At 39.6% G+C, this 14,124-nt stretch overlaps 1 protein-coding gene across 2 annotated transcripts in view; it reads left to right on the forward strand.

Annotated features, from left to right (window-relative positions):
* The window catches only part of ELMO1 (engulfment and cell motility 1), a 312,368-nt gene that overhangs the window by 274,885 nt on the left and 23,359 nt on the right, over window positions 1-14,124 (forward strand). For both annotated transcript variants that reach the window (XM_050308939.1, XM_050308947.1), the window contains one exon: window positions 8,678-8,841. In XM_050308939.1, coding sequence (XP_050164896.1) covers window positions 8,678-8,841 — 164 coding nt within the window. The remainder of the gene's footprint in view (window positions 1-8,677; window positions 8,842-14,124) is intronic.

Raw genomic sequence — 14,124 nt, forward strand, 5'->3', positions numbered from 1 at the left:
CTGAGCAATGATTCCAGATCTTTCTGTTCCACTTAAAAAAAAAAATAAATTGTTCCACTACTTTTCCTGATTTTCTGCCCATTTAAGGAGTACTTTTGTTATTCATCATAATGTCTAGAAGTTGAGTTCTTTGATTTCTATATTATCTTATGGAAAAAATTACCTATTAGAATCTTGTCCTAGCTTTCCTTCTCTAGAACCAGAAGTTTACCAATAAAGTACAGTTAATTTTCATTTAGTGTATGCCATTTAATGTAACTGTGTATTTTTAAGGGAAGCAGCACCTAAATGTCTGTTCCTAATCATGGGTAACTCTCTTGTTATTTTCTGTTAGAATTCATAAGCGTGCTATTTGACATGTTAATTACTACATTGGTATATAACTAAGGATATATACAAATATCTCCTCGTTTTCCCCCCTCCCCTCATTTAACATTTTGTTTGAGAAGATCAGTACATTCTGTCTGTGAAAAGCCCTGGATTAAATGCCACCCACAAATGATTTTGTGCATGTTTTATTTTGCCAAAGGAGGTTGTCAGACATTGGGGGAAATACTGTAATATTGGCTGACCTAAGACTTCAATTAACTAACAAGGAAGTTTACAAAACCTGTCATATTAACTTTGCACATCATTTTACTGGCACAGAAACACTGACACACAGCACTTATTTCTTGCTTTGCTTACCTCAAGGCACAAAGCATAAACAGGCAAAGAAATTTATTCCTTATTTCCTTATATTTTTCTCATAAGAAAATATAGAAATCAAAGAACTCAAGTTCTAGACATTAATGATTTTCCTTATTTCTGATGTAAATAGTTTTCTACAAATATTTCAAGTGAGGAAGAGGTTCCTTGTCTGTCAGTAATTCCTGTTTCTGCCCAATATGACCCATGTAAGTGGCATTTGACCTGTGTGTATAGATCAGCATTGTTTTGAATGGAACTCTTATAATTGAGGGTAGCATCTGATTTTAGCCCTGCAAGAAGACAGTGAACTTCTTTCACGTTGTCTTTTATCAAAATGGTTGAAGACATTAGGGACAGTGTTTGCATATATTTTGATTATGATTCTAAACGTACTTGCATTTTAAGTTTGTAAAGGACTGCTGTTCACTTCTCTTCCTATTACTATCAGTTTTATCCTCAGCTTCCTCAGGCCAGTCCTTAAGGAAGGTTTCCTTTCAGTCAGCTGCTTCCCAAGCCATACTTTTAGAAAGATATAATTTCCCCCATATTTTACCCCCTCTTTTCCTATTTCCTTTTAATTGAACTTCTAACAAAATCTCATTTATTCTTTTCCTCTAGTCTTCATTTTCTGTTGAAATACAACATCTATCTTAGCCTCCTTTTTTTTTCTTTGGACTAGTCCCCATTTTAATTAATTTTGTTGCAAGCCGTCAGCCAGATGCCTGCTTCCTCGTGCTGATACTCCCCACTGAAACCTTTGTTCCTGCACAGGTCACTTTTCCATATTCATAACACCCTGCCTACTAGCTTGCTTTCTTTTTCCTTTGTACACTCGAGTCTGTTCCCATTCCCTATCAAAATCATCTCCTTGATATATTGCCATATTCCCTTCATCCTGCCATATTACCCTTGAGTGGAATTTTGTGCTAGTCCTTTGTCTTTTTCTCAGTCAAGTTCAAGATGCTTTTGCTCCCAGCCAAAGTCTCTGCCATCACTGTTGGGTTTAACTGAGAAAATAAACAGTAATGTTGAAAAAGAACTGGAGGCCTCCTTGTGTATCCAGTGGTTCTCCGTCAGGATGAATGTATCCAAGGAAAAAGTAACCAGTGCAGCTAACAGAATTCTGGGAGCTTTTTTGGAAAGTGCCAAGTTAGGCTGTGGCTACAGGTTCTTCCTGTAGAGGTGGATGAGCCCAGGGATGTAATATAACAGAGTTCAGCAATAAGTGGTCCACTTCCACTGAATATGTTTTACAAGATGCTCACATCCAGTAGCAGAATGAGCCAGGAATTTCTCACAGGGAACCGAAATTTTCTACATCGGCATCTTCAGATGGAGTCACTCCTCAGACTCCTTCCTTGCTTTTTCTCAGCCTCCCTTTCGTACCCTGTTTCATGGTGCTCCATGTGCTCACGATCCTGGGGCTTTTATTCCATCTTTCTTACAGGAATGTAATAAATCCTCTATCCCTTCTCTCATACTCTTGGATTAACAGTAATGTCAGCCCATCAGTTCCCAGAAACTGTGTTGTTTCAGTCTGGTTTCCCACACCTGTGATTCATTAGTCAAGAGAAAATAAAAGGCAGAAAAATAAAGAACTTCTCTGAAATGTAAAACAATTGTGATCGTTTCATCTTCAGCCTTTTCTTTCTTCAGTACTCGACCTTCTGGATCTTTGGATCCAGTGCAAGGTCAGGCTTCTTCAGGTTCTCTTCCCTCTTTTCCTCAGCAGAGGGCAGGCAATTTTTTGGGTCCTGGGGCTCCAGACAAGACTTCACATTGATCTATTACTACAGCATTAGGTTTTCTGACACCTGCTATAGACCTTTTAAACACCTTGTGTGGAACTGCTGTCACATCCCCTATCTCTCAGCTTCATCATCGCATCTGCTAGGTGTGCTCATTTGTTCTGCAAAATAATAGTCACTGCTGAACTGATGATACTGATACTGATAACTGCATGGAAACAGACTGCCCAGTTTGATCAAAACCATTACATTGTTTCAAGTCTCTTCTGTGCAGATTGAAAAATATCTTGGTTCATACTAGAAAATTATAATCACAAGCAAAAGAGGAAAGAAGGGAAGAAAGAAAAGCAAGCCTAAACCCCAGCAATACAAACTTTTTTTTTGCAATGGGTTTTAAATTCTGCAGAAAATTATAAAATGTATCAGAGCTTATATCTGCTAAATCCTCTGACAGCTGCTTTCTCATCCTGCTTCCTGAAAATGAATCAACTTAATTATTCCTGTGGCTACATACATCCAGACGGCTTAGAGTTCCCTCTTTATTGCTGGCTACAGTAACTGTCCCTGTGTTCTGGAATAGCTAAGAAAATTGAAAACTGAGGGGTTTTTTTGTGATTTTAGAGTACACAGACTGCAATAGAAGTAATTGTCTGTAATTTTGGAATCTCTTGTCAATGGTTAGATTGTGCCAGCACAGAGTTTAAATTTGCTTTTGTAGGAGGGCATGTTTGGATTAATATGCTGAAGTAATGTGGAGTGAATGCTTGGTACAGACTGTGACTGAGAGACTAGTGTAGTGAATTCACAGACTGCAATATGTGGAGATGGGGGCAGGGAAATCCCCACTAAATTATCTTCCAAGGACCTTGAAGTCTCTCAGGATGACTCTTCTGTGTACTCTGAAAATATAACCATTGATCTAGTTAAGGCAATTTATCCTTTGGAACAGTCTAAAAAATGTCTCGAATTACCTGGTGCACACATTAAACATGTAAAGTTTTCATTAAAGGAGTTGACAGGTTGCTTGTAAACTAAAGTCATTTCCTTTCCCTTCAGAATTAAATTTTCTTTATGGCATCCTTTGTCAGTAAGCCCTGTTCATTAAGAATGATTTCGCCATTTCATTCTGCAACCTTATTTTTGCCTGCCTTGTGGATTTAACTGAAGGAAATCCCTTTTTGACTGAAATGATCAATCTGGATCTCAATCACCAAATTATGTTTTTCCCTGCATTCTTTACCCTGTATAAACCAGGCTACTTCTTTTCAGGAGCATTTAGATAGGAAGGAAACTAGGTATGAATTCTTAACAACCAATTTGCAAAGAGATGTCTTTCTTCCAGTTTTCTGTTTGTTGGCTGCTTGATTTTTGAATGAAAAACTGAAAAAGCTAGTGAATGAGGGTCTAAAGCTTCTTATATCTCAGGTACTTCAAGTTTGGTTGTTAGAGGGGAGTCTCTGGATATAATGCAGTCTAGTGGCTGCTCTTTTATCATATGCTGCAGTGAGGTAGGGAAATAATATCTTGCAATATTTGCTAGTGTTGAGGCAAATTAAGAAAGCACTGAAGTAAGCACATCATTGTAATTGGGTTATTTATACCTAAGTCTTGTCTGTGCATACAAAAGGTGAACTGTCAAGATTAATAGCAGTCAGTCAGCATAACATACTGACACACACAACCCCTTGAGTCAGTAATCCAAGAAGCAGTCAGTGTAACATTTGCCCCAAGATACTAGAGGTACAACTTAGTGGCTTCTGTGATGGCATCCAGATGTGTTCTTGTTGCTGTCATCACATGTCAAAGGGCATGCTTATTCAAGTGAAACATTGATATTGTGGGCGAATTAGAGAAGGGTTCATCTCCCATCTCATGCTCCACAGATCACAGAATCATAGCATGATTTGGGTTGGAAGGGACCTTAAAGATCATCTAGTTCCAGCTCCACCACCATGGACAGGGACATCATCCACTAGACCAGGTCCCATGCAACCTGGCCTTGAACACTGCCAGGGATGGAGCATCAACAGCTTCTCTGGGCAACCTGTTCCAGTGCCTCATTACCCTTACAGTAAGAATTTCTTCTTCATATCTAATCTAAACCTACCCTCTATCAGTTTATAGCCACTACCCCTTGGGAAACATCCCAAGTGGGTTGGAAACATCCAGGCCTTCAGGATATTCTGTGAGAGGTTTATGAGAAGACTGATGCTGTGAGTTTGTAGAAGGAGTATGTCTGATGAGTAGAAGGCTCAGACTTAAATTTCCAGAATCTTTCAGGGTAATGGTAGGTGTCTGAGGTGGCTGCCCATCTTCTCTAGTCAGTGCTGAAACAAACTCTGCATCAGTATGGGATAAGTAGAGTGGAGAGGTTTGTGCTTTCCATAATTGAAAGTGACCTGCTGAAATGACATTAGTGGGAAGGTTTCTGTAGAGTTTGACCCTGATAAACTCCTGTTTTTGACATTAACAACTTCTCACTCTTTTTATTTGACCCCTTGTTGTACAGCCTAAGTGTTCAGACCTCTGCTCCATCCAGAAAGAAGAGACTTTACTTGCGTAGGCAGAAGTTGTCATGGCAAGAGAGAGAAGGAACAGAAAAAGAGAAGGTGTAAATGTTGAAAAAGCAGTCAGAATATGATACGCCAAAGATGAGGTCAAATAAACAAAACACATAAAAAACTAGACTAAAAAAACCTTAAAGAAAAATATGTAATGTCAGGATACTGGCTATTGAAATATGGTAGATGGATACAAAATCTGGGGAATAAGGTCCTTTGTGTTTAAATGGGAAAAAAATGTTATGTTTTCTTTCCTACTGTCTTTCTCTTCATGTCTTCAGTGAATTTTCCTGTCTTAGTTTCAATGAAGAACTTGGGATTCTCTTAACCATACAAGAGATTATCAGATAAAAAAGGATGTGATTTGAAGCAAATGCACCCTCTAAACCACTAATTTCTCAGTAAGAGTAGCAAAACATAATGTAATTAAAACAACTGTCTGCAGTGTTTAGGTACAATCACGTTGGGTTGAGAATACCTTTAATTTCATTGTAAGGTCAGATACACATGGAAGAAGGGTCGATGCTGTCTCTCAGACGGCAGTAATCTAGGGCTGGCAACTCAGCTTTGGAAATTAAACAGATTAGAGGTTCTTGGCAGTGATTCCCAAATGCTCAGGAGACTTGACACAGTCAGCAGCTTTGGCATTTTGGCCAGCTAGTTAAATAGTGTTGGTTATAAACATTACAAGGGAAGTGATCATCTCCTTATATTCTGGCCCTGGGGCATACACTTACTGCCTTCTCTCTGGAAGCAAGGGGAGCCTCTAGACCAAGTAGTTCTTTGATGATACCCTGTGAATAACCTTTCAGACCATAGTGAAGAAGAGGAATTTTCATTGTTTTCATGTTAACCACAAAAATGAGCTACAGATAAGAGAGACAAGGGTGCTGCCACTAAGCATAAGTGACAGTGCCCTTAGTCTACTGAACTTGAACTTTCTTTGCAGAGTTTAGCCAGGAATGAGCACTGCTTCACATGGATTGTTTAGAGATCAGACCAAAAAGAAGACCCTCATGCATGCAACTCCCTAAAATACAGTATTTGTTTATTTGTTTGTCCATTTATTTTATGCGAAAAACTACTCATAAGAGACAATTTCCCTAGGGAGAATGCCTGAATTTAGGAAAGTACATGTAAGCAACAAAAAAATCAGGTTGTACAGATATTTGAATGAACTCATGAAACTGAAACTGCATGCATGCATAAGTGATGGCAGGAACTATATTTACCTGCAAATCTGGTTTAGTGCTGAAAAATCAAGGTGATATGGTAGTGATAGTTATTGTAGAAGTCAAGTGAGTGTAGATAGGGTGCTTCATCCAGGGGGTGAAAATGTGGCAAAGGCATTTGTTGCCCACCTGAGCCAACACCATTAGGAAAATCATCTTGCTACTCTTGAAGTAGACCTCTGGGATGGATGTTGTCCCAGTAGTAAGGAAGGAGATTATTTTCAGTTCTTTAATTGCTTAGTTTCACCTTCTAGAAACAGCTAAAATGAGTGCTTAGATCACATCTGAGAAAGAAGTTGCATCTCAGGAAGCAAAAATAGAAAACAGTGCAGGCAAGGAGTTAGAAGACTGAGGCAACACGTGTGAAACAATGAAATATTCATATGAAAAGAGAAGTTTTTAGCATTATTGGGGAACTTCTGAGGGGCTGAGCTTCTGGTTTAAGATACATGGTGAAGGTGAAAGAATAAAGGAAAATTAACAGTGCAGAAAAAGCTTTGCCCTGTGTTTGTGTAGCTGTTGATTTCTGTCACATTCACTTTGATACTAGTGGGTGTTACTATTTCCTACTGTTTAATAGCTGTTGCATTTGGGTGACATGGGCCTTTCTAAGAATGATAAATTGTTTTTTCAGCCAACATAAGCACAGCATCAGATAAATATTTCAAAGTGTGTGATTTGCACCAGCACCAAGGAAATGAGTCTAGGATTATGGAGACACAGACAGTAATCTGTGATATGTATTTATCTGAAATAAATCCAAGCAATTCTCCTTGGTTAACTGTGTCTCAGCAGTTTTCTCTTGATAAAATAATTAATACACAGATAGATGGTTGTTGCCTAGCCATCCTTCATTCTCATTTTTTGGTTTGCATTGTTTATGGCATTTATTCAAAAGCAATCCTGTAATATCCTTGGCAAATTGATCTCTCTCTTTTCCCTGACTAATGGTCTTTTTTAGAAAGTTCTCTCTCTTTCACTATGCATGACCATAATGTGCCTGCAGTGTAAGGCTCTCGTGGATTCTCGGGGTGGTTGAGATTGAAAGGGACCTTTGGAAGTCCTTTGGCCAACCTCCCTACTCAAGCAGGGCCACCCAGAGCCAGTCACCCAGGACCATGTCCAGGCAGTTTTTGAGTATCTTTAAGGATGGAGACTCCATAAACTACTCCCTGGGCAATCTGTGCCAGTGCTCAATCACCCTCACAGTGAAAAAGCGTTTCCTGATGTCGAGAGGGAACTTCCTGTGTTTCAGTGTGTGCCCATTACCTCCAGGTGTAAGGAATAAGGGGACCAATAGGCGAGTTAGCAGCCTTGTGCTACTGCTCTCTGGTCAGGAGAGCAGCAGCAGGAGAGCTCCAAGACCTGAAACTCTCCCCGGTCTCTCTCGCGCGCAGTTGGGCTGGTCCCTGTGGCTTGTGCACTTCACCTGTGTTGAACTGGGAGAAGTCAGGGTGTGCATCTGCGCTCTCAGTTGGCTTGTCAGGACTTCACAGCTTTTTTTCTTCTGGTGTTGAGTGTGCACTTGTCCCTGACATGCTGTACTCTGCACTAGTGTTCTCACCTTGAATTGTGTGCAGTTTTGGGCACAGCAGTATAAGAAAGGCATTAAGCCATTAGAGAGTATCCAAAGGAGGGCAATGAAGATGGTGAAGGGCCTTGAGGTGAAGCTGTGTGAGGAGTGGCTGAGGTCACTTGGTTTACTCAGCCTGGAGGAGACTGAGGGGAGACCTCATTGCAGTGTACAGCTTCCTCGTGAGGGAAAGAGGAGGGGCAGGCACTGATCTCTTCTCTGTAGGGACCAGTGACACGACCCAAGGGAATGGCCTGAAGTTGTGTCAGGGGAGGTTTAGGTTGGATATTAGAAAGAGGTTCTTCCCTCATGGGGTAGTTGGGCACTGGAACAGGCTCCCCAAGTAGTCACAGCACCAAGCCTGAAAGAGTTCAAGCAGTGTTTGGACAGTGCTCTCAGGCACATGGTGTGACTCTTGGAGATGGTCCTGTGCGGGGCCAGGATGACTCGATGATCCTTGTGGGTCCCTTCCAACTTGGCATATTCTGTGATTCTGTGATCTTAGCTCAGGATGCAAAAGAACTGCACTACTGCTGCCGAGGGCACACAAACCATGGACAGAGCAGGACTTAAAATCCAGTAACAAGTGATTGTAGTTTAGCTGCTGAGGGAGACAGCCAAGCAATAAGTAACACCCTCCCCACCACCCTCCCAAAAAAATTTATTTCTTATTACAGAGCAGATGAGCCTTTGATGTAGGCTGTGATGCCCTGTCAGAAGTTGGCTTATCTTCTGGTTATGTTACTGAAAAGTCATCCGGAGACCACACCTTCTATACCTAGAAACCTTAGTGTAACCCAGACTTAGATTTGAAACAAAAACACAGAAGGTGTTAATAAAGGTTTTATTTTTTGTTGTTGTTGTCAATTGCAGGTAATGCAGGTAGTGAAAGAACAGATAATGAGAGCACTCACTACCAAGCCTAGCTCTCTGGATCAATTCAAGAGCAAACTTCAGAATCTCAGTTACACAGAAATACTGAAAATACGCCAGTCTGAAAGAATGAACCAGGAAGATTTCCAGTCTCGTCCAATTCTGTAAGTACTTTCTTCTCTCCCCACTTGTTTTTTTATGGAAGTATTAACAATTGCAAATGACATTTGTGAGCCCTCCTGGGGGAACCCGGGGAGAAAAGTTGTCCAGGGAGATGTGCTCAAGAGCGCTCATGTGGCATCTGCTCAAAGTACATTACATTTTCTTTTCCTGGGAATTGTAACTTTTTCTTTGAGTTCAGTGAAACCAGATTTGGCAAATTCCAACAGGGTCTCACATGGCTTATTCATATGAAACTGTGCTTTGACATTTCCTTCTCTGCATGATTGTGACTCTGATTTTGGTGCTGGTAGTGACTTTAAAAAAAAATCCAACTAATCAAACACCGCAATATTGTCTTCCGTCCAATGGTCTTTAAAAATTCCAAATGTCACTTCTCTGAGTAAGGCAGGGAGAAGCTCAGAAGGAGGCAATACACACTGGCTTCACAAGAGTGGTGTTGTGTACCACTGTCTTTTTTTCTAGCATTATCTTTGGTATTAATGACAAGTAGTCATTTACTTATTTGTAAATGATAACATTCTGGCAGCTAGCCAGTCATTTTCTTGTTGTTTACTGCAAAGTATCAAAGGCTAATATTGCCTCCATAGCTCCTTCTCATTTCTCAGAATACTCTTTGTTCTGTTTTATGAAAAATGGAGGCTGTACTTGGCTCTGGTCCAAGTCGGAGCTTGTGGTTGAACTGATGGCACAGGGCAGATGCAGACTCTGTGGTGCGCAAATGATGTACTGAGAATAGCAGGAACCTTTCGAGATCAGCAGAGAAACGGTGAGGGCTCCAGAAGCATCGGCTGAAATGTTGTGAAATCCTGACTGTGTCCAGCAAGTGGAATGGCTCATGATTTTCTAAATCTCCTTCTCCAAGGCAAAGGTATAGAGATGGATTTGGACCAGAGAATTTCAGGATTCAGAAGCAGGATGTTAATTTTGATTTGTTTCTAAAGGATGCAGATATCTAAGAACAAGCTCAACATGGGGAGGGGGACACACATTCCTCCAGGGGCAGCAGGGTAACAGTGGAAGCATAAGCTAAGTAGAATTACACACTAAATATTAATCATACCAATGTAGATCAAAAGGGGAATGCTTCTTTTATGTTTTCAGTGTGTTCGAAAATAGGACCTAATGCCCAATTAGAACTGATGTCACTCATAGTAATGCATCAATTAAAAAGCGACAAATGGTTCCAGTTTGTTTTGCATCGTTACACTGCTCAGAAATCCCCTGCAAATCCCTTGCAACATTTGGTGGTTTAAAGCTGCTCACTACTGCTAAGCATGCCACCAAAGCTTCTAATTTTCCTTGCTTTCCCTATGAGTCAACAGTTTAAGTATGATACAAGTCCATCATCTACCCTCATGAAATTTGTCAGTGCCCTCTGCAAGGTCTTTATTTCCAGTGTCACTCTGGCTAGTTGCTGCCACAGTGCTGAGTCTCCTTCCCCGTCATGGAACAAGTGAAACAGCCAACACAAACAGTTAAAAGCAACTGGAGTGTTACCAGGGACTCATTTTGGATTCAGGACAAAGGCTAAGCCTAAAGGCTGTAAAGGCTAAGTAAATCAATAAGGTGTTTAAGCAATCACAACTGCATTTGCAGAGATTTAACTCCATGCATTTGCATTTTGATTACATCCATGATCACTTGTTCTTGACTGTTAAAAGAAACAGTTCTTTCATTTTCCTCTTTGATTTGATTCCCTGTACTGAACTCTCTCAAATTGCATAGATGGCACAATTGATAGAAGTACAGAATCATGGCCCCGTTGTAGGGAAAGAGACTGTGAGTGAAGAGAGCAATTGTGGTTGAGCTGTATATTTTAAAGCCTTGCAGATATGCTAAAAGAGAATGTGCACAACTGTGACTGTAACATCAGCAGATCTTGTTTAATTCTGCTTGAGAATATGGCAATCAGATGATGATTTTTCCTGCCTTGAAAATGATAGAAGTCTTTCTTCTGCTCTTCATTGTATGAAGTACTGAAGTTTTAAGCTTTCAAGCTGCTGGATAAGAGAAGCTTCAGTGAAGTTGGATTTGAATGTAATCTGGAAAGTGTTGCCTTAGATCCTGATAATTACAACAAACTTGTTTGCAAGAATTAATTGTTTCTTTTATGTGAACATTGTTGTATCATATGAAGATTTTCAATATCTACTTTTGATTAGGGAAAAGAAAAAGTCCTGCAGAATAGATTCAAGGACTTAGGATCCTTTTTGATCATCCAAACTGCCATTCCATAATGAAATCATGAAGTATCACTGTTTCATTTTGAATGGCTTTAGAAGAAGCTGTCTAGGAATTCTGTGGCCCTGTAGAGGACCAGAGATCTCCTTGACAAATTAAATGTCAACAGAGATGGGTTAATGCTAGATAAAGATCTGACATCCAATTGGAGACTTACTGGTTAAAGAAGAGTTAATGTCAACTAGGGAATCATTGTTAAGTAACGTCGTGTGAAAATCAGCAACATACCAGGAAGTAGAGGAAGGTATCTAGATGCTTTTCTGCTTTTTATCTTACATATTTCTCTGCAGAAAGACTCTCTATTTGTGCTCCAAATGTGTGAAGTGATTAGGAGAGGGAGCATAGCTAGATGCCAAAGAAATAAAAGGACAAAACACGAGTTCTGGGATTACTCTCCCATTGTGCTGTAATGATTTAAATGTCTGTAATATGCCCCATCGTGGAAAGGAAACAGCTAACGAGTGAGTCTAAACCAAAACTGAAAAGGTGAAAGCTGGGGACAGTTATAACTGGTGCTGAAGAAGAATTAGTGTAATGTGAATAATTTGAAAATCATTTCTAATGATTTTCAGATATTTTAAAAACAAGTAACTTATATCAGTATTGCCTACAGTGCCAAGACCAGTGAGATCACAAAATTAGCAATCGTATATTACTGTGTGGTTCCTTCAACTCTTCTGTTTTAACAGCACACTAACTTTTGACATTCTTATGTGATGGAAACACGGTAGGAAAGTAACTGTAGTTTTTAAAACCACAGTCTCCTTAGACTTAGTCTGATCTCTCTATTCACAAGGCACAAACTGTTAAGCAAATGTAATCTGAAGGACAGTAAATAAATATTCACAAAACATATTTGAATTTATGATCTTCCTTTAGTTAATTGTGCCTGTTTGATTTTAAAATTAGGCAGGAATGCCTATTTCCCACCCAAAGATGTTTTTTCTGACCCTCCTGTCTTTAGACAGTGATCAGGAGGAACAGAGCTGCACTGCCTTCAGACAGCTTTCAGAAGTAAATATAGTTTCAAAGAAGCACATCTTTATTTTGTGTTCTGTGGTTTGATTGCTCTGACCCACTTCTGTCGCCTTTAAGAGATGGAACAGAAACATTGACGGTGAGGGGCCTTAAGTGGCGGGATCACTTTGCAAAAATATATCTGGAGTCATGTTATCAGAAAAGTAGCTGAAAACCATACAAGCCAGAGTAACCACGTATTGGCATGAGCTGCTGAGGACAGTAAGTGCAGTAAGTGATCGTGGCAAGGGTTTGATGGTCTTACCGGGTTTCACTAAAGTCCAGAGTTACCGAAGATTGTTTCTCCATGGAGTAAGGAGTTGTATCCACAACCTCTGCATGATAAGTACGACGACCATAAACCAGAAGAGAGCACTACATCTGAGCCTCACAATTGCTAAAGCAGATACATGCATGTGGGTAGAGGGACTCCAGCACATAAGAAAGAGGCATGAGGTCCCTTCTTTCCTACCTCCCTTTCTCCTATAGGAAGTCTGCCTTAGGCGGTGAGGTACTTTAGAGAGGATTACCTGTTTCTTTTAGGATTTGTTAAAAAATCCTTCTCTTCCTCCAGTTTGTAAAGGGCAGATGGGGCTTTAGAGGCCAGAAGAGGGAATATTATGAGCAAACGTTCAGATGTTAGTGTGGTGGGTGACCCATTCTCTTTTTTTTTTATTTTCAGTGATTTCTTATAACTATGTTGTTATGCTATCTTTAACACCTATTTAATGATAACCATCCAATTTTTGAATTAAACTACATAAATATCAAACTAATGTTTACACCAGTCTTGAATGTTTGAAATTAGTCCAGCTGGAGATTTAGTTTGCAGCCTGGACTGCTGAGTAATCCATACTTGTGTTTTAACACTGCTGTCTTCAGCCCCTGCTCTCAGGTTTTACCTGAGGAATAGGGAATGTCAGCAGCTCAGTAAAAGCAAGACACTTATTCAAGAACAAAATTCTTTTAATCACAGTATTTAACCGTTTAATCGATCTGCATCTTAGATCCCAATGAGAAAACAGCAGCACTTGAAAATTGTCCTAAAGGACTGATAATACATTTCCAAAAGGTGGCCTGTTTCTATAGTTACAACGCTTCCTTGATTTTTGACCGGATATATTTTCGCAGCTTGTAAATATGCAGTGAGTTATTCATCAAGAACTGCAACCATTTTGTTAACACATGGAGGAAAGATGGCATTTTATTTTAAAGGCCTGATCTTTCTAGCAGAGGACTTACAGTGATTTCAGCAGGGGTCTGGCAGATCAAAGGCATAGGATCCAAATGAATTTGGAAATCAGAAGTGATTGGGCTTCCTAAATTGTCAAGAAGAGAGAATATTTTGTTGTCTCTATGGGATACCACTGCTTAGCTTCCTTTTGATGATGATTGCTGGAACATGCTACCAGACAGAATGATTTTTGGTATTACCTAATTTGCACAGCAATGCAAAATTATGGTTCTGACACACTTCATTTTTTATAAATCCTCTACACATTTAGTTATTTTTTTTTAATCTTACTAGGCTTGCTGTCGAGTTGATGTTTAAACCTGTCTTTTATATATTCTTAATGAATCTAAGTGAGGATATAACTGATGAATTCAGACATCTGTGAATCTATGTGATGGTGTATGAAATTAAACTTTAAATATTATGTGCATATGTTTTCTGCCTAGTTCTTGACATCTTGAACTCTTACCAAAGTAAGATGTAGAAAATGGATTTTTGAAGGATATATAATATTATTTCTAAATGTACTGTGCTCCTGGGCAAGGGTAAAATTTGAACCTTGAGCAATCCCTAATTGTGGGCTAGTCTTCCACAAATTCTGATAATAATGAATTAATTGAATTATGTGGAATTAAGGACAAGCAAATAGTGCGGGATGTTATTTTAGCTCATTGGGATTGCTCACTGTTTTCTATTATTGTTTCAAAATGTGTTTTAGCCTTCTTGTGTTGTGCTGGTGAAGTATACCAGCAGAGGATTGTGCAACAAAAGG

The sequence above is a fragment of the Myiozetetes cayanensis genome, unplaced genomic scaffold (genome assembly GCF_022539395.1).
Source record: "Myiozetetes cayanensis isolate MyiCay16 unplaced genomic scaffold, myiCay2020 scf1, whole genome shotgun sequence".
Classification (NCBI taxonomy): Eukaryota; Metazoa; Chordata; class Aves; order Passeriformes; family Tyrannidae; genus Myiozetetes; species Myiozetetes cayanensis.